General features: G+C 38.2%; 1 protein-coding gene across 16 annotated transcripts in view; it reads right to left on the reverse strand.

Annotated features, from left to right (window-relative positions):
- MTHFD2L (methylenetetrahydrofolate dehydrogenase (NADP+ dependent) 2 like) overlaps nucleotides 1–20,569 on the reverse strand; it is a 230,645-nt gene that overhangs the window by 204,314 nt on the left and 5,762 nt on the right. For 2 of the 16 annotated variants that reach the window (XR_010322076.1, XR_010322080.1), the window contains exon 2: nucleotides 14,260–14,293. The exons of 3 other annotated variants lie outside the window; for them this stretch is intronic. Coding sequence is in view for 6 of the 13 variants with exons in the window: in XM_023553354.2 (XP_023409122.2) it covers nucleotides 12,552–12,583 (32 nt within the window). In the remaining 7 variants the exon portion in view is untranslated. Of the gene's footprint in view, nucleotides 1–8,052; nucleotides 8,078–12,551; nucleotides 12,631–14,259; nucleotides 14,294–18,457; nucleotides 18,709–20,569 lie in introns of those variants that run through there. 11 more of the 16 variants (XR_010322074.1, XR_010322073.1, XM_023553355.2 and 8 more) reach the window with 9 other exon arrangements.

Raw genomic sequence — 20,569 nt, forward strand, 5'->3', positions numbered from 1 at the left:
TTTTAATAGAAAAAGAAACACTGAGATTTTTAGATCTAGGCTATAGAGTGTCTCAAAAGTTCCTGGCAATTCCTTAGCCAGTCTATCACATTGACTATTAGTCCCATTCTATTCTGTGACAGAAATTTTATCAGGGATGGTGAAGGTTTCTTTAAGACACAAACAGTGCAAACTCTAGAGGCAAAGGTAGTTGAATTTTATATTAGAATTAAGATCTCTTCATCCAAAGTAACCATAAAATAAGTGAAAAGATAAGCCACGTGCTGGTGATATTTGCCATGCATATACAACCAATATAAAATTAAGTGTTCAGAATATGTAACTACAACAAATTAGACACAGATAAATAACCCCACAGAAAAATGATCAAAAGAGATGAACAGGCATTACCAAGAAGAGGAATTCCAAATGCCCAATAAACACATGATAAAATATTCAAACTCTAGTATTTAGGGAAACGCATACCAAAACCACAATGAAACGCCATTTAACTAATTGGTTAAAGTTTAAAACTTTGACAGTATCAAGTATTGACAAGGGGGTGGAACAATAAGAACTCTTATTCACCAGTAGTGGATGTTTGAACTACTGCAACCACTTTGGGCAACAGTTTGGCAAGAATTGAGTACACATATATGTATCCTATGATCCAGCAATTCCATTCCTGGGTGCACACCTTAGGTATACCTTTGCACATACGTACCATGGAATATATACAAGAATATTTGTAGCAGTACTTTTGGTAGTCATAAAAATGAAATGAAACAAAAACATCTGAAAGAAATCCACCAACTATAGTATATTCGGAAACCCTGGTATAGTGGTTAAGTGCTATGGCTGCTAATGAAAGGTCAAGAGTTCGAACCCACCAGGCGCTGTCTGGAAACCCTATGGGGCAGTTCTATTCTGTCCCGTAAGGTCGCTATGAGTCGGAATTGACTTGATGGCAATGGTTTGCTTTTTCTTTTTACAGTATATTCAATCAGAAGCCCTAGTGGTGCAGAGGTTAAGTGTTCAGCTACTAACCGGAAGGTCATCAGTTTGAACCCACCAGCTGCTCCAGGGGAGAAAGATGTGGCAGTCTGATTGTGTAAAGATTTACAGCCTTGGGAACCCTGTGGGGCAGCTCTGCTCTGTCCTATAGAGTTGCTATGAGTTGGAATTGACTTGATAGCAATGGGTGCGTTTTTGTTTTTACGGCATATTCAAACAATGAAATACTATAGAGCAGGGAAAGTAAATTAATGACAGCTCCATGTAATAACACAGATGATTCTCAATGACTTAAGGGTGAGTGGAAAAAAAAAGGGGGGAGGGGAATGACACTCAGTATGATTCTACTCATATAAAGTTTTAAAACATGCAAAACTAAATAATGTAATGTTTAGAGGTTAAGTGACAAAGGAAAGCAGTGGAATTCTAAACCCAACTTTTAGGACAGTGCTTAACTCTGTGGGAAAGGATAAGGCTTTGGATAGGGGAGGATTTCGCAGAAAATGTCAATGATGGTGGTCATGCTCTTCTTCTTAAAGTCGATGGCAGGTACAAAGTTTTTCATTGTTATCATTGTTCTTTTTCCTTTTCATATGTTTTATAAATATTTTCTATCTACTCACTTTCAGTATAATTCAAGAAAATCTTGATAACACCTTTAAAAACTTTTAAAATATCCAGAACACTGTCATTTTATTTTGCATATTCCTTTTTCATTTTTATCCATATGCATGCGCTTTTTAACCATTATAACTATTTAACCTATAATTTTTCATTTTCCTCATTTAAGTTCATACCATGAATATTTTCACACATTGCTACTGTTTTGACAAGCATTATTTTCAGTGGCTGCATAATACTTACAACATTGTAATACCATAAATAATTTAACTCTTTTTTGATAATCCCACAAATATTTAATAAACACACAATATTCAAAGCACTCTCTTAGGTATTAAGGATATAATAGCAAACATAAACTTCCTGCTTTACAGAACTTAGAGTCTAGTGGTGGAGACAACGATTTTAATGAGGACTTAAAATACTACAAAAGGCAACTATGGTAATTAGTAGCAGAGGTGGTTCCCTCAGGGTAGAGCGGTCAAAAAAGGCTTTCCAGAGAAAGTGTCTTCCAAGCAGAGACATGAAGGATGTGTGGGAGCCAAGAAGGGACAGGCTAGAAAGCGTGGAAAGTGAGAAAGAGAAGGGAATGTTTCAGGAAGGAGGGATAGTGTATTTGAAGGCCCAGAAATCAGAGAGAACATGGCACGGTTCAAAAATTGAAATAAGTTCAGTATAGTTGACATGTTCTGTGTGAGCTGGTGAGCACAGTGTCCCTTAGAAATGAAGCTAAAGCAGGGCTTGTCTGCCAAGTTAGAGAATTTGGATTTTAGTTAAAAATCCCTTCTTCCAGTTTATCAGGTCAAAAAAACATTGGCGTCATCTTTGACATCTGTTCTTCTCATATCTACAACCAATCTCCATAACCCCCAGTGGCTCTACCCTCAAAACAGAATCAGAATCAGACTACTACCCTCCTCCATCACTACCACCCTTGTTAAAGCCACCGTTATCACGTGCCTGGCATACTGCACTAGTCTTTTAACTGGCATCCCAGCTTCAACCCTCACTCCCACAAAGTGGATTCTCCACATTTTTTACATGAAAGTCAGGTCATGTCACGCCTCAAAATCTCCAATGGCTTCCTGTGTAACTCTGAGTAGGCCTTTCAAAGGCCTGCAGGACCCTATGTGATCTGACATCCTATACTTCTCTGACTTCATGGCCTGTCCTGTTCCACTTGTTCTTTCTGCTGCAGCCATTAGCCTTGCTGTTCCTCAAACATGGCGGGCAGACTCATGGGCCTAAGGTATGCCCAGAGTCTTTACACTTGCTGTTCCCTTGACTTAGAATTCTTTTCCCCTAGACATCCACATGACTTATTCCCTCATTTCCTTCATTTCTGCTCAAATGTCACCTGATTTATCAGAGAAGTGGTACCCTAGCTCCTATCCTTCCCCCACATAAAATCATAACTCTGGCCCCCAGACAAGCCCTTTCCCTTCATTATTTTACATGATGTTAAATTTTTTTTTTTAATTTGCTTATGTCTTCTCCAACTAGGATATAGTTTCCATGAAAGCAGACAATTTGCTTTATTATATTCCTATTGCCTAGAATAGTGCCTGGCACATAGAAAGTTCTCAACATATATTTATTAAATTAATAAACAATAGAAATGTAGTGAGGGGTTTTAACGAGGGAAGTGATAAGATTACATTTGGAAAAACAACTCTGGCTGTAGTGTGGAAAAGACTGGAGGGTATCAATAATGGAGCCAGGAAGAACTCTTAGGGGTTGTATCAGTCTTTGGCTGAAAACCTGAGTCATTGCTAATATTTAGCCTTTTAATCTTCTCAACAATATACTTGTTGAAAAATACCATTTGTTCATGCACTACGACTTTGTGAGCTAGATTCTAGCACCTGGACTGATACTGACATAAAGTCCTGTATACTTCATTTATTCTCATATTGGACTGTGCCTCCCACAGAGCTGGGCTTGCCGGAGCTCTGCAGTGACTGAGGGAATCAGTAGAAAGGGCCAGCTGTTACTGAAAATACTCAGGGTCCCAATTCATCATTTAGCCCTAAACTTCATTTCGGCCAGTGTCTTAGTTACCTAGTGTTATAGTAGCACAAATACCACAAGTGAGTGCCTTTAAAGAACAGCAATTTATTTTGTCACAGTTCTGGAAGCTAAAAGTACAAGTCAGGGACTCAGCCATGTGAATTCCTTCCTCGTCAGTAGACCTGTGTGTTCCTTGGCCACCTTTGCATAGTCTCTGTCTTCCTCCGTGTCTCTCTGTGTCTGTGCTGCTCTTTATATAATTCTGAAGTGATTCAGTTTAGGACTCACTCTACACTAGTATGACCTCAACTGATTGGCTGATTGCATTATAATGTTATGGAAAGTGATTACATTACTTGTATCTTAATTACATTAAATTACATTACATCCACAGGTATGTTGTTGTTAGGTGCCGTCAAGTTGGTTCTAACTCATAGTGATCCTATGTACAACAGAACGAAACACTGCCCGGTCTTGTGCCATCGTCACAGTCATTGCTATGTTTGAGCTCATTTTTGCAACCACCGGTCAATCCATCTTGTTAAGGTTCTTCCCCTTTTTTTGCCAGCCATCTACTCTACCAAACACGACGTCCTTCTCCGAGGATTGGTCTCTCCTGATTAACTTGTCCAAAATGAGACAAAATCTCGCCATTCTCACTTCTAAGAAACATTTTGGGTGTACATCTTACAAGACAGATTTGTTCATTCTTCTGGCAGACCATGGTATATTCAGTATTCTCTGCCAACACCATAATTCAAATGCAGGAGGTCTTCTTCAGTCTTCCTTATTCATTGAACCCACAATCAATGCCTATGGAGGCAAGAGTCAAGAAATCAAATGACTTACTGCATTGGGCAAACGTGCTGTAAAAGACTTCTTTAAAATGTTAAAAAGCAAAGATGTCACTTTGAGGACTAAAGTGCACATGACCCAAGCCATGGTATTTTCAATTGCCTCATAGTCATGCGAAAGCTGGACAATGAATAAGGAACACTGCGAAGAATGGATCCACGGGCACAGAGGTTAGGATTCCAACACATATTTTGCAAAGACACAATTCAATCCATAACTGTCAGGCAATATCACGTCAGCTATAATTAGCAAGCAGATTTAGCACCTCAGTGCTATAAAAGCAAAGCAAGTCCTGTAGCTCCCTCAGACCCCAACACACATGGATACAGTCATGTTTAATTTGTATACATTTTGTCTCCTTAGAAGCCTGGAATCAGTTTATGCCATTCTCATTTGTGACAATGTCAGGGGCATACAGGCCATAATTATCCTGAATTATTTTCAATGACTATCAGTTTTGCAGTAGCCTATGAACAAACTATTTTACAGGGAATCAATTAATAATAACATGTCCGCAATGCAGCACAGAGTTCAGGTGGTTTTTGTATTTTAAAATATAAATGTATGTTCTTTACTGTAAGAGTAATGTTTTTTGTCAGTGGTTACTTTACTTTGAAATCAGCTCTTTAGGCAGCAGGGAGCACGATAAAATCAATATTATTTAATTAAAAATAAGTGCTAGACTTGTTTCTCAAGAAAACTAATGGTCATGTGATTTGCACAAAATGTCTGTAAACATCTACCATCTACCATGGGCATACGTACACAAATATGCTGTATTTCAAAAGTCAGTGGGTATTTTAAGAAAGCTGTATCCAAAGATGAAACACGTACAGTTGCAGAAGATATGGGCACATACTGCTTTGCAGAGCACAACTTTTCATTAGATTAAATGGCTCTTTGTCTCAATTCTGCTCATCTTCAATTCCAAGTTTTCTTGCGTATAAAGTGAAGTAATAGCTGTTAATGCCTGGCTACATTAGCAGGACAACTCACAACAGTTAAATGATGCCAGTTTTTTATTAGTGCTATCAATGGAAAATCACTTAAATTCAATAATAGTTGGATTTTTTTTTTTTTTTTTTTTAACCAACTCATGGAATCAAAGTAAAGCTTTAGGAAATTAACTGACAAAAGTAAACGCCTGACCTTATTGTGAATGCTAGTATAAATTCATTCTAATAGTTTAACACTGGCAATAAAATTCTGTTTTCCAGTAACAATATAAATTTTGGTGGAATGTGCAGTCATGGCAAAGAGAATGGCTTTACTAAATTAAAAAACCTATGAAGCATAAGGAAACCCTGGTGGTGTAGTGGTTAAGTGCTATGGCTGCGAACCAAAGGGTCGGCAGTTTGAATCCACCAGGCACCCCTTGGGAACTCTATGGGGCAGTTCTACTCTGAATTGACTTGACGGCACTGGGTTTGGTTTTTTGGTTTTTATGAAGCATAAATGTACTCAAAATGGTCATGGGACACGTGTTATCCACACTTGAGTCCAAGCAAGCTATAATGCTCTACCAACTGAAGCATAAATTAGTAACAAAATTTATAAATATTGCACCCGTAAACATACAATTACTGTAACTAAACTGCAAAACTATCTTCATCAAGCTTATGTTGAGTAAAAAAAAATATCACGGCAGAACACTCTCTCACTTTGCTGCCTGTCATCAGACTTTAGCAAGCCTTGGTGGCACAGAGGCTAAGCGTTCAACTGCTAACCAAAATGTCCACAGTTCAAATCCACCAGCTGCTCCTTGGAAATGTTATGGAACAGTTCTACTCTATCCTACAGGGTTGCTATGAGTCAGAATCGACTCAACAGCAACAGGTTTGGTTTTTGGTTTAAGCGACTGAAAAATACTTTGTAAATCAACCCAAGTGACCTATAGTTGTTGCATTTTGTTCAAAATTTCTTGGAAATCATTACTCAACATATTCAACAGATAGACCAAAAAACCCTTCATACTCGAAGCTCTTAGTGCATTTCAGTCACTGAAACGAAAGCTTACAAATCATTCCCTCAAAGCAAGAGAAACACAAATTAAACAATGATAGCTCAAACAATATACTTGTAATTTTAAACTTCTATAATCCCAATTTAAAATATTTCAACTTGTGAGAAAAATCTTTTGACGGAGCTCCTATTTTTCATTAAATATATTTGTATTTTGTATTGGAATGTAATTGAGGAAATCTGTAATTTTATAGCATCTAAATGTCAAAATATTTAAAAAATCATAAATAAGAACAACTTATTAGATGGATTCTATCTAAAGATTTGTCAAAGAAAGGCACTCTAAAAGGAGACACAAAGACAGCACCTGCGAAAACATTTAGGTTGAAATATCTTCACATTTCAATATGAAAAAAAGGTGAGAATTGAGACAGTCTTCCATTTAGCAGTTTGCTCTGAGCTTTTTTCTGAGCTTACCAGGTGCTTTAGCATCTGTTCAGAAAACACTTTTGATACTACGATCTACAGAAAAAAGTCAATTTGCATCTTTGAAGAAGATTTAAGGAAATTTAAAAAGCATAAGACCTTATAACCAACAATTTTTTCAGAAAATTATCAGCTTTTAAAGGAAGATATAGCTAAAAAGCTGATTTAAGTATGCGTTTAACTAAGAATTACTCTGCATGTGTTAAAAGCTAATGTTCACATAATATAAATATTTTAATGCACAAGAATATCAATTATTTTGATGTTAATTTTGAAAATAAGTTTGAGTAGAACTATTTTACAGGACCACCAATATATTTGTCAGTCAGTAAACAAATATTTCAGATACAAAATGTTCAATACTTTAGGGCCCCTGTTCACTCTCAAGGAGCTCTGGTGGCGAAGTGGTTACGAGTTCAGCTGCTCACCAGAAGGTCAGCAGTTAGAATCCACCAGCTGCTCCTTGGCAGTTCTACTCTGTCCTACAGGGTCGCTGTGAGTTGGAGCCGACTCGACAGCAATGAGTTGAGGTATTTTTGTTTTCCACTCTCAAATGTGTTCTGAGTTGGTAAAAAATAAAAAAGGCACCCTACATTACTGCTCATCACGTCTGAAGTCAATTTAGATACCTTTCCCACAACACACCTTGTCATTACTTGCTGAGTGTCGGCCCTGGTTCACCTTGAGTAGTTATAATGAGGTTGAGCAAGTCACTGAACTCTGAAAGGCATATAATTTCCTAATCTGTGTAAGGAATATATTCTAATCCTTATATAAGAGAATTTGGATTGGATGATTTGCAAAAAGAGCTCACTCTCTCCTAGTATCTGTTAAGTAACAGATGGAGACATACTCAGATAACCAGGAGCAACATGAGGTAAGAAAGACATCAGCATTTAGTGTTGCTTCCATGAGCTTCTTTATTTACCTATACTTCCAGAACTAAACTGTTAACCATCCTAATCTACAGTAAAAAAAAAAAAAAAAACTAAAACTAAATGAAGTGTTTGCTTAGTAAACTAGAGCCAAGCATTCAACATGAAAAATAAAATCACTACTTCCTTTTGTATCAAAATACTCTAATACTTCTCCACAAAATAATAAAATAACAATAAAATTGCTCACCTTGGGTCAGTAGTGTGTTTTAATTTGTACATTTGGTGAGTTCTGCATCTTGTTTTCAATCTCATTTTTAATCACAACTTTAATTAGAGCTGCAATGAATTTTTTTTATGATCTATAAAGATTAAAAAGCCTAATACAATCATTAGCAATTTAAAGTTCTCTGCAGGTCTAACATACAGGTTAACCGCTTTGAATTTTAGGGCAAAACTTGAATAATTTGAATCACAATACAAAAGAAATGAAACCCAAAGGAACCAGGGCAAAATTACATATGGAATAAAACCAACCACAAGTACACTTCTCCCCTCAGGGACCCTTTTTAAGTGTTTTTTAAGGTACCTGAATACTTCTAAGTGTTAAGCTTATGTTATTGTTGTTGGGTGCCTTCGAGTTAATTCTGACTCACGGCATCCAATGTGACCGAGTAGAACTCTTCCACAGAGTTTTCTTAGCTGTAATTTTTATGCAAGCTTGTCAGGTCTTTCTTCCAAGGCACCTCTGGATGGCCTTGAACCTCCAATATCCAGGTTAGCAGCCAAGTGCTTCACCATTTGCACCACCAGGAATCCAGTTTACAGCCTTTAAAAAAACATTTCATTCACATCCTAAATACTTAGCCCTAAAGGTAATTTTACCAGAAATCACACATTTGTAAATCAATGAAAAACAAAGGAGGCTTTCTTCACTATGTATGATTCTGATAGTCAATTCTGTAATCTGTTAACACTTTCCGACCCGAGTGTAAATCAGAACATCAGGAACTACCTAAACATTGCGGTTTTCCAAACTAACATTGTAAAAAGAAGCTTAGATGCTAAGGTTTGCACCACACAAGGCTTTGGCAATCTAAAGAAGTCTACAGACACCTTCTCAGTACAATGTTTTTAAATACTTAAAATCACAGGATTACAAAGGAAATCAATTTTATTGACATATTGTTATCGAACACTTTATTTTTTAAAAAGCATTAAATAACAAGATCAGCAGGTCGACCACCCACTTGTCAGTTTGTCACACTGTGGTGACTTGTGTGTTACTGTGAGACTGGAAACTATGCCCCATGAGTATCTCACATACCAGCAGGGTCATCCATGGTACAGGTCTCAGCAGAGCTCTGACTGGTGAAATGAGTTCCTTTGTGTGGCCTTTTGTTTTGGTTCTTTGGAAAAGCAGCTTCAGAGATTTTTCCCCTAAACCCTGAGGAATTACCTTTGCCCTTGCTTTCTACCCCAGAGGGTTTGTTGATTTTGTCCAGGTTGACTGCCATTTCCTGGATACGCTGTAAACAATTTGGTTTTGATACTTTTTGTCTGGTTCTGGGCTGTACCTTGCAGGGACTGGTCAACAGACTATGCAAATGATATAACTATAGCCTACTATGCAAATGAAGTATCTGTGGCCAACCGACAAGGGAGTGGTCAGTTTGTGGTCCCTACTGGGAGAGGCCATGCCTTGAAATTTACAAGGAGTTGTGTATATGTGTAGCCAGTCCCACAGAGGTTTTTGAGAATCAGGAAGAGAAGCAATAGCAAAAAGCAGAAGGAAGAAAAAAGAGAGCAGAGAGAAGAGGCAAAGAGAGAGAAAGGAACTCCCTAACAGAGCTGTAACATGAGTTAAGGACTGTAACACTGAAGAAGCAAGAGGCCTGGAAAGGGCCATGTGGCAGAGTCAGTGGTAACAAATAGGGGGGCCAAGAGGAGACTGTCCTCAGGGGGCTGAGAGGAGGCCTGCCTGGCCAAGAGGAGCTGAGAGAGCTGTCCGGCACTGAAGAAGGGAGACTTTGCCTACATGCTTCATGATCCTGAGTTGTAGCCAATCACTTCTTTAATATACCGGTTAACTGCAAGTATGGTTTGTGAGTTCTGTGTGGCCACTGCAATGGATTATCAAACCCAGAAGAGATGCAGAGGCTGCTTTGGGAGGAATGGCTGGTGTCTGAATTGGTGAAAGAGGTTGGAGAACGGAGGTATGTCTGACTTCCGCTTCACAGGAATCAGCTTTGGGCTGATCCTGATCAGTATTCCTCCTGAAGTTAGGCTGGTTCTAACACAACTACTACTACCTCTCTGACCATTTTACACAGACTAACACAGACGCAGAAGAAAAGCCTGGTGATCTACTTCCAAAAATTAGTCAATGAAAACTTTCTCAGAAGGAACAGAACCAGAATGCTCCTTAGCAGCAAGGCTGGCAAGACCTCATCTCACTTACTTTGGACATGTCATCACTAATGACCAATCATTAGAAAAGGGCCAGCAGAGGGCCACAAAAATGAGAGAAACCATAAATGAGATGGATCAACACAATAGCCACAATGGACTCAAACATACCTACGATCATGAAGATGGCACAGAATCTGTGACACAAAACGTCTACACAAGTTGGACCTGACAGCAACTAACAAATGGCAGGTCTAGTATCTACCATAGTATCAATGTGACTGTATGTGAGCGAGATATGTTTTGAAGTAACTACATCAACTCTGTGATATTAAAGTATCTGTGAACTGCTTGCAGGACAGAAAACTGGAGAAATTGTGTGTGTTCAAACCCTGTCTTTACCATTTTACTATGTTAACTTGAACAAGTTACTTAATTTCTTTAAACAACTATTTCCCAATCTGTTAATTGGGAATAGTAGTTTTTTATATCCTTCAGTTGTTGTGTGGATTAAAGGACATACTGCATGTGAAAATCCCAGCAAATGCTTAACAGAGTAAGGGCTCACTATATATTAGTATTTATTTTCAACAGTACAACTCATTACTTAAATTCAAGATGACATTCATTACAAAGTTAATCACAAATAGCAAACTGGGGGTGTTGTTGTTGTATGCTATTGAGTGGATTTCAATTCATAGTGACCCTATAGAACAGAGCAGAACTGAAACATAGGGTTTCCTAGGCTGGTCTTTTCTCCCTCAGAGCAGCTGGTGGGTTCAAATCACCAACATTTCAGTTAGCAATCAAGTTCACATCATTAAGTCAACAATGTTGAACGGTATGATGTTGATAAGAACATGGCCTGACTCTGAGAGTATGTCATTTCTTATTTTCCAAGAACTAGACATTGAACAGAATATTGAATATACCACAGGCTGCTAAAAGGACGAACAAATCTGTCTCGGAAGAAGTACAACCAGAATGCTCCTTAGAAGGATGACAAGACTGCATCTTACATAACTTGGACATGTTGTCAGGAAGGATCAGCCCCTGGAGAAGGACATCATGCTTGGTAAAGTACAGGGTCAGTGAAAAAGAGGAAGACCCTAAACGAGATGGACTGACACAGTGGCTGACACAATGGGCTCAAGCATAACCATGACTGGCGAGCATGGTGCAGGACTGGGCAGTCTTTCGTTCTGTTGTACATAGGGTCGCTATGAGTCAGAATTGACTGGACAGCACCTAACAGCAACAACAGACACTGAACAATAGGAAGGCAGTTAGGTTTGTTTTGGTCAATTGATTTAATGTAATATGCACCTATTAAAAAGTTAATAAAAACAACGGGAACATGAAAAAATGCTTTTGATGTAATGCTAAGTGGAGCAGGTGGGCAAGCCTTCTTGGATAACAGCTAGCCCATAGCTCTTCTTTGATGCTACTGTTAATGTAAGCTTTGATAATACTCCATTCTGAACAGTCTTCTGTATTTTTGTAATATGCTTTTCCAGTCCAAACTGTACTTCTTAATAACAAATCTCATTTATTACTGATCATTAACTTATTCTACTCATTTTGAGTCCAAAGTTCACCCAAGCCTCCATCTCTCTAAACCTCCCTCCACAACTTAAAACATCTCTAAGCCAAACTATTTTCAACATCTTCATCCAGCTCCATGGAATTCCATCAGAGTATGTAACCATGGACGATTACTTGGTTTTTTCTTTGCCTGCCATCTGCTTTTATCATCAGATTAGGGTATTAACACAAAAGGATCACAAAAGTTCAAAGCATTTAGAAAACAAAGATTCAGGTCCTTAAAGAAATCACTAAATTATTATGAAGACCGTGACTGGCTAACAAGATCTGAGATTTAATATTACATTTCTTTTCTTCACCTATTGATCCATTTTCACCAGAAAACTTCATTTTGGGGACATTACATCAAAACACATTATCTCTGAACAGCTGGGACACGGTCATAAAACTCAGACATGACATTAAATGGTGAAACATTTAGGTTCTTAATATAAAGTGATGTAAGACCTACACAAAAATCAAAATTGTAGCCAGACAGTTATCATGCCTCATTTTCATTAGAAAAGGTTAAGGCAATAAGATAGAAAAACTACACTATGGTATTCGCCAACAAAACAGAATATTATTTTGAGAAACTGCCTTTGCCAGTCGTTATCTTAGTTAAAATCATTCTACAGAAAATTAGCCATAGTAATGGTCCCAGCTGGAATTTGGGTCCTTCAAGTTTTACAATATGGGTGGCACAAATGGTTAACTGCTTGACTACTAGCCAAAAGGTTGAAAGTTTGAACCCACCCAGAGGTGCCTTCGGAGACAGGCCTGGCCATCTGCTTCTGAAAGACTGCGGTCTTGAAAACCCTATGGAGCAGTTTCATTCTGTACACATGGGGTCACCATGAATCAGATTGACTCAAAGGCAACTAATATCAATAAATAAGGATCTTTAAATCAAATAATTCCATCGCTGATACAGAAATATTAGCTAAATACTAGTGGGGAGAGTCTAAAGGAAAATGAACAACCTTGCTAATAAAATGCCTTTTTTTTTTTTTAATTAAACTCAACTACCCACTTCAAAAGACATGGATATTTAAATTAAAAAAACTAGTGTCCTTTATGGATTAAAAAAAAAATGTGGAGTCTTTATTTCTTTTTATTGTTGTAAATATATATACATGTAACACAACCTCTAAAAATTCAACGTTTTCATGTGTACAATTCAGAGGTATCAACTACATTAACCATGTTGTACAATCATCATCAACATCCTTTACTCAATTTTCCATCACGATAAACAGAAACTCAATGCTTCCTAAACAATGACTCGCCCCACCCCGGTAACTAATTTATACTAATAAACTTTGGTCTCTATGCCCATTGCCTTCGAGTTGATTCTGATTCATAGTGACCCTATACAAAAAAATAAATAAATAAAAGATTCTTTAAATGCTGGCCTAGCTGCAAAAATTATAAAGCCATTGGCAGTGAGACATATAGAAAGGTAAAAGTTTCATAAAAAGCAGTAGGCTGGTATACACAACCAAATTTTGCAAATGCTAGAAGTAATCACAGCCAAAGGGGAAAAAGAACCTGTCAAACTAATTTAAGGAGCACTGAGCAACAGGATAAACGTGGAACAAATGGTTGGAATATTCACTTAGTTATTAAAAATTATTAGTTCAGGAAGGCTGATCTAAAGCGGGCCTGGGAAGTCCCAGTATTGTAGGACGCCTGCATATCTGCCTTGAGCATGGACTCTAACCTCCCTGCCCAGGACCCATGGTGTCCAAAGCACTGGGGCAAAGATTCATGTGCTTTATAACCCAAGGACGTTTTTATCTGCAAACTCTTCTCAGAAAAGGGCAAAATGGCAAAAATATAAACATCAAGGTTTTGTTTAGTATTTTTACTTTTGGGCTGTTTATGTAATTTATTACAAGAAATAATAAACTCCAACAAATACAAGAACTTATTTATTTCTGTGACATTAATTACATTTCCCTAAATTACTAAGATTTAATTTTTCATGAGCAAAGAGGAAAAAAAATTATTGCAAATTTTAAAGGGAAAATCACTGAGAAAAAGTTCATGATATTTGTAACTTCAGATTTCATCCTACATTTTTTATTAACCCATTTATCAAAAAAAAAAAAAAAAAAACTCTTCCACTAAAAAAGTACTTAATGTGCTCCATTATTACGAGTATCTAGTTAGTCAAAAGAATGAAAAAAATAACCAGAAATACTCTTTGTCCTTCAAGGCTCTCTATAGCTCATAAACTAGTAATAAACACGTTAATTTAAAGGTCAGTATCATTGGGTAAAAATTTTATCAAACTCAAAGGCAATTTTCAACTAAGAATAACACTTAGTTTCAAATTTCAAGTCAATAGAACAGGATGTCAAATTTAAACCATCAGACAACTTATTTGTCACTGCATGATATTAAAAAAAGAAAAAGATGACTGAGGATGGGGACAAGTGGGGAGGCAGACAGTGGCCACCTCTGGAAGATGGAATCTCTTCTCTCTGCTGGTCCTAGAAGAGAAGAGAGACACCAATAAGCATCAACACACTGTCCGATTTCCTCCCCACCCGAGACCCACTAGTGCACAGCTGTTTCTCAACCTTACAGACAACCTCACCTTTAGATATGGTATTCAGTGCCAAAAGGATGTCAAAAGCACTGCCCTACACACTAACCTGAGTAGCACTGCCTTAAACGAACAAAAAAATTATCAAAGTATTATTTACTTTTATCTAGTCATAATCTGCATCAAGTGGGGCTAGAAGCAGCCAGATTGAAAGTAATACCTCTCAACATCTCAAAATTATTGCAGTCAGTTAAATCATAAACCCACCAAAACCAAACCCATTGATGTCAAGCTGATTCCTCTTCATAGTGACCCTATTGAACAGGACAGAACTACCCCATAGGGTTTCCAAGGAGTGGCTGGTGGATTCAAACTGTTGACCTTTTGGTCAGCAGCCGATCTCTTAACCAGGGCTCCAATTAAGTTATTAAGAAACCCTTTGCCAGGAGTATGGAGTAAGGTGTATATAAGCTTATATGTGACAGACTGACTTGATTTGTAAATGTTTACTTAAAGCTCAGTAAAAATTATTTAAAAAAAAAAAAAAAAAACCCTTTGCTGGGGCAGGGCCAAGATGGCAGAGTAGTCAGGTGCTTCCTGTGATCCCTCTTACAACAAAGACCCGAAAAACACAAGTGAATCGATTATATATGACAATCTAGGAGCCCTGAACATCAAAGGCAAGGTTGAGAAATCGGACTGAGTGGCAGGGGGAGGGACAGACGGTTCAGAAGCAGCGAGGAGCTGTGAGACCTTCCCCAGCGGGAACCGGCACCTCATAGGCTGGTTCCGCGGGCATGAACGTGATGAGGCAAGCAGTGGCATTTGGGACTTTTTTCCACATTGGGAGAGACCAAGCAGCGGAGAGTCCACTCACGCCTCCAGAATCAGCAAAAAGCATCGCACAATCAGCAAAATATAAGTACTTGCGTCTAATCTACCACACCGAGCAAAAAACAAGCCTCTGGGAAAAAACTCTCTCCCATTTATCTGACTCCTCCCTGCTCTGCACCAGGTCCAGAGTTGGCTTCACTGACAGTCACTTTCCCTGGGCTGGAGGTAGGACTTGTCATGTGCCCTGAGCCATTCTCCCGGCCTTGGAGAAGGAACAAATTAACAAACGGGGAAAAAATGATCTGCCAGCTCCCGTAAGCTGGGAACTCAGGACAGAAACAGCTCCTTTGCCTAGGCACAGGCATAAGCGGTCCACGGACTCTGAATGCCTTTCACCTCTGCATAGACCTGTGTGGGCTCATTTCAATAGCGTAGGCCCTTATTAGCACAATATAGCAGGGCGTATATGTGAAGTCTAACTTCAACTGTTTAGCTACATGGTGGAGAGGCAGGTTCATGACATTTGACACCACTCTGCCTAGTGAGCAGGGTCCTCACCTACCCACATCAGGGGCCTGGGGACTGGTGGCTTCACCCATGCCACCTAGCCACCCACGACAGATCCAAGGATAAATAATGCCTCCCAGTCCCTACTGTCGACAGGACTGGATGCCCATAGTCCGGCTGCAAAACCCACCCACCTGTGTGCTCTAGGGAAGAGGGACATGTTTTCCTCACACACTCTCAGGGGCGGCTGTCAGTCCCCTGCCTTGCTCAGCATGTGACCCGCTACTGCAGCCAGACACTTGTGCCTACATCAATCACCCCTGCTCGTCTAAGCCTGTAGGTGAGAGCCTGCACCACAACCTTGGTGACTGACTACCTGCACACCTAAGCTGAATCCATACAAGAAAAGTAAATGGACTCCTGGGCTCATATACCTGGTAGCAGCTCTAACCACTGGGTGACAGGATGTTAGACCTTTGAAGGCACCAATAATCAAACTAGCTCATTCAAGCAGTCTATTCAGGTATATCAAAATAAAACAAGAAGACACAGTAAGCAAACATAAAATAAATAAATACAATAACTTATTGATGGCTCAGAGACAACAGTCAATATCAAATCACGTAATGAGGCAGACCATGACTCCTTCAGCAAGCTCCCAAAACAAGAATAAAGAAATCTTCCGAGGAAGAGAACTTCCTGAAATTACCAGAGGTAGAATACAAAAGATTAATATGCAGAACTCTTCAGGAGATCAGGCAAAAAGCAAAACAAGAAAAGTAGCACACTGATAAAGCATTAGTGGAATTTAAGAAGATTGGAGAAGAGCATAATGACAAATTTAATAAGCTGCAAGAATCCACAGAGAGACAGCAGACAGAACTCCAGAAGATTAACAATAAAATTTCAGAGTTAGACAACTCAATAGAAAGTCATAAGAGCAGAATTGAAGAAATGGAAGCCAGAATTAGTGAGAATGAAAATAAAACACATGACACCAACATATCTGAGGAAAAATCAGGTAAAAAAAATTAAAAAAATGAAGAAACCCTAAGAATTATGTGAACTCTATCAAGAGAAATAACCTAAGAGTGATTGGAGTACCAGAACAGAGGCGGATAACAGAAAATACAGATAGAAATGTTGAAAATTTGATGGCAGAAAACTTCCATGATATTGTGAAAGATGAGAAGGTATCTATCCAAGATGCTCATTGAACCCCATACAAGGTAGATCCCAAAAGAAAGTTACCGAGATGTACTATAATCAAACTTGCCAAACCAAAAGATAACAGAGAATTTAAAGAGCAGTTAGGGATAAACGAAAAGTCACCTACAAAGGAGAGTCAATAAGACTAAACTCTGACTACTCAGCAAGAAACATGCAGACAAAAAGGCAATGGAATCACGTATATAAAGCCTTGAAGGGAAAAAATTGCCAGCCAAGAATTATATATCCAGCAAAACGGTCTCTCAGATAAAAAAAAAAAAATATGATAGCAAAATTAGGACATTTCCAGATATATAGAAGTTTAAGGAATTTGCGAAAACCAAACAAAAATTACAAGAAATACTAAAGGGAGTCCTCTGATTAGAAAATCAGTAACATTAGATAACCCAATACTAGAACACAGGACAGAGCAACCGGATATCAACTCTGATAGGGAAATCACAAAAATAAATCTAAGCTAAATCGCTCAAAACAGTGAAACAGAGACATCCTTATGTAAAAGATGATAACATTAAAACAAAAAAAAGTAGTCACAGATCTTTCATATGGAGAGGAAATCAAGGTGATACAAAGAAATAAAAGATTGGTTTAAACTTAGAAAAATAGGGGTAAATGTTAAGGTAAGCACAAAGGAGACTAACAATCTTACACATCAAAACAAAAACAAGAAAAACATAAAGACTCAGCAAATACAAAAGCAAAACAATGAAAGAGAGGAAAGAAAATACATAAAGAAAAACTACTCAGCACAGAAAATTAAGTGGAAAAAAGAAACTGTCAACACAAAAGATGTTAGAACGACAGCACAAAACTCTGTAAATGGACTAAATGCACCAATAAAGAGACTGAGAGTGGCAGAATGGATAAACAAAATGATCCATCTATGCGGTGTCTACAAGAGACACATCCCAGACTTACACAGACTAAAACTCAAAAGATGGAAAAAGATACGCCAAGCAAGCAACAATCAAAAAACAGCAGGAGTGGCAGTATTAACTTCTGACAAAATAGAATTTAAAGTAAAATCCACCACAAAGGAAAAGGAAGGACACTATATAAGGATTGAAGGGTCAATATACCAGGAGGATATAACCATAATAAGTATTTACGCACCCAAAGACAGGGCTCCAAAATACATAAAACACACTCTAACAGCACTGAAAAGAGAGATAGACAACTCCACAATAATAACAGAAGACTTCAACACACAACTTTCGGTAAAGGACAGAACATCCGGAAAGAAGCTTAATAAAGACACAGAAGATCTAAATGCCACAATCAACCAACTTGACCTCACAGACATGTACAGAACACTCCACGCAACAGCAGCCAAGTATACGTTCTTTTCCAATGCACATGGAACATTCTCTAGAATAGACCACATACTAGGTCATAAAGCAAGCCTTAATAGAATCAAAAACAATGAAATGTTATGAAGCATCTTTTCTGACCATGCCTTAGGCTGAGTTCTCCAGAGAAGCAAAACCAGTAAAGCATATAAATATATATAGAGATTTATATCAAGGAAACAGCTCACATGATTGTGGAGTCTGGAATGTCCCAAGTCCTTGGATCAAGATAGAGGCCTTTACCAATTCACGGAGCCACAGAAGCTGGTGAACCCAAGATCAGCAGTTCAGGGAGCAGGGCTCCCACTCACAGGCTGTGAAGGTTGAGAAATCCCCAAGGTCGGCAGGCAAGACCACAAGGCTTCTCCTCACTCACATAGCTGCAGGGGCTGGAGAATCCAAGATCGGCAGGTTGGAAAGCTGGACTCTTGTTCACAGGCTGTGAAGGTTGACAAATCCCAAAATGGGCACTTAAGTTGCTAGCTCAAGTCCCAAGAACTGGTGGTCAGACAAGAGACAGCTGCTGGATCCAGTACAAGCCAACAACTCTGGCAAGGCGAAAAGGAAGGAAGTAGGCGGTAGAAGGTGGAGAGGTGAAGTCTGAGAGGGCTGTGAGCTGCCACAGGACCCATTCTCACCAGTACTACTCAGTAGATTCCATCATGGGGATGATCACATATCAAATTGCAACATGGAAGTGATCACATTATACAACTGCCAAAACACTGACAATCATGGCCCACCCAAGTTGATACACAATCTTAACCATCACAGACCATAAAGCCAAAAACAGGAGAAATCAGTAACAGAAAAAGCAAGAAAAAAAAAATCAAATACATGGAACCGGAACAACACCTTGCTCAAAAACTAATGGATTATAGAAGAAATTAAGGATTGAACAAATAAATTCATAGAATCAAATGAGAATGAAAACACTTCCTACTAGAATCTTTACGGCACAGCAAAAGCAGTGCTTAGAGATGAATTTATATCAATAAATGCACATATCCAAAAAAAGAAAGGGCCAAAAATCAAAGAATTATTTCTACAACTTGGATAGAAAAAGGGCAGCAAAAAAGCCCTCAGGCACCAGAAAAAAGCAAATAATAAAAATTACAGCAGAATTAAATGAAATAGAGACCAAAAAAAAAAAAAAAAAACTGAAAGAATTAATGAGGCCAAAAGCTGGTTCTTTGAAAGATCAACAAAATCTATAAACCACTGGCCAAACTGACAAAAAAGAAGAGGAAACAAATAACCCAAATAAAAAATGAGATGGGCAATATCACAACTGACCTAACTGAAATTAAAAGAATCCTAACACAATACTATGAAAAAATGTGCTGTAACAAATTTGAAAACCTAGAGGAAGTGGACAAAGTTCTAGAAACACACTACCTACCTAAACTAACATACACAGGGGTAGAACAACTAAATAAACCCATAACAAAAGAAGAGATTGAAACGGTAATTTAAAAACTCCTAACAAAAAGAAAAGCTCTGGCCCTGACAGCTTCACTGGAGAATTCTACCACACTTTCAGAGAAGAGTTAACACCACTACTACTAAAGGTACTTCAGAGCATACAAAAGGACAGAATACTCCTAGACTCATTCTATGAAGCCAGCATAATCCTGATACCAAAACTAGGTAAAAAAAAAAAAAAAAAAGACACCACAAAAAAAGAAAATTACAGGCCTATATCTCTCATGAACTTAGACACAAAAATCCTCAACAAAATTCTAGCCAATAGAATTCACCAACATATCAAAAAAATAATTCACCATGACCAGGTAGGATTCACACCAGGTATGCAGGGATAGTTCAACATTAGAAAAACAATTCAACATAATCCACTACATAAATAAAATAAAAGACAAGACCCATATGATCTTATCAATTGATGCAGAAAAGGCATTTGAAAAAGTCCAACATCCATTCATGATAAAAACTCTCAGCAAAATAGGAATAGAAGGGCAATTCCTCAACCTATTAAAGGGTATTTATATAAGGCCAACAGGCAACATCATCCTAAATGGAAAGAGTCTGAAAGCATTCCCCTTGAGAAAAGGAACCAGACAAGGATACCCTTTATCAACACCCTTATTCAACACTGTGCTGGGGGTCTAGCCAGACCAGTTAGGCTAGAAAAAGAAATAAAGGGCATCCAAATTGGTAAGGAAGAAGTAAAAGTATCTCTATTTGCAGATGACATGAAGTTCTACACAGAAAACCCAGAAGAATCCACAAGAAAATTACTAGAACTAATAGAAAATTTCAGCAAAGTATCAAGATACAAG

This window comes from Loxodonta africana, chromosome 5 (genome assembly GCF_030014295.1).
Source record: "Loxodonta africana isolate mLoxAfr1 chromosome 5, mLoxAfr1.hap2, whole genome shotgun sequence".
NCBI classification, from domain to species: domain Eukaryota; kingdom Metazoa; phylum Chordata; class Mammalia; order Proboscidea; family Elephantidae; genus Loxodonta; species Loxodonta africana.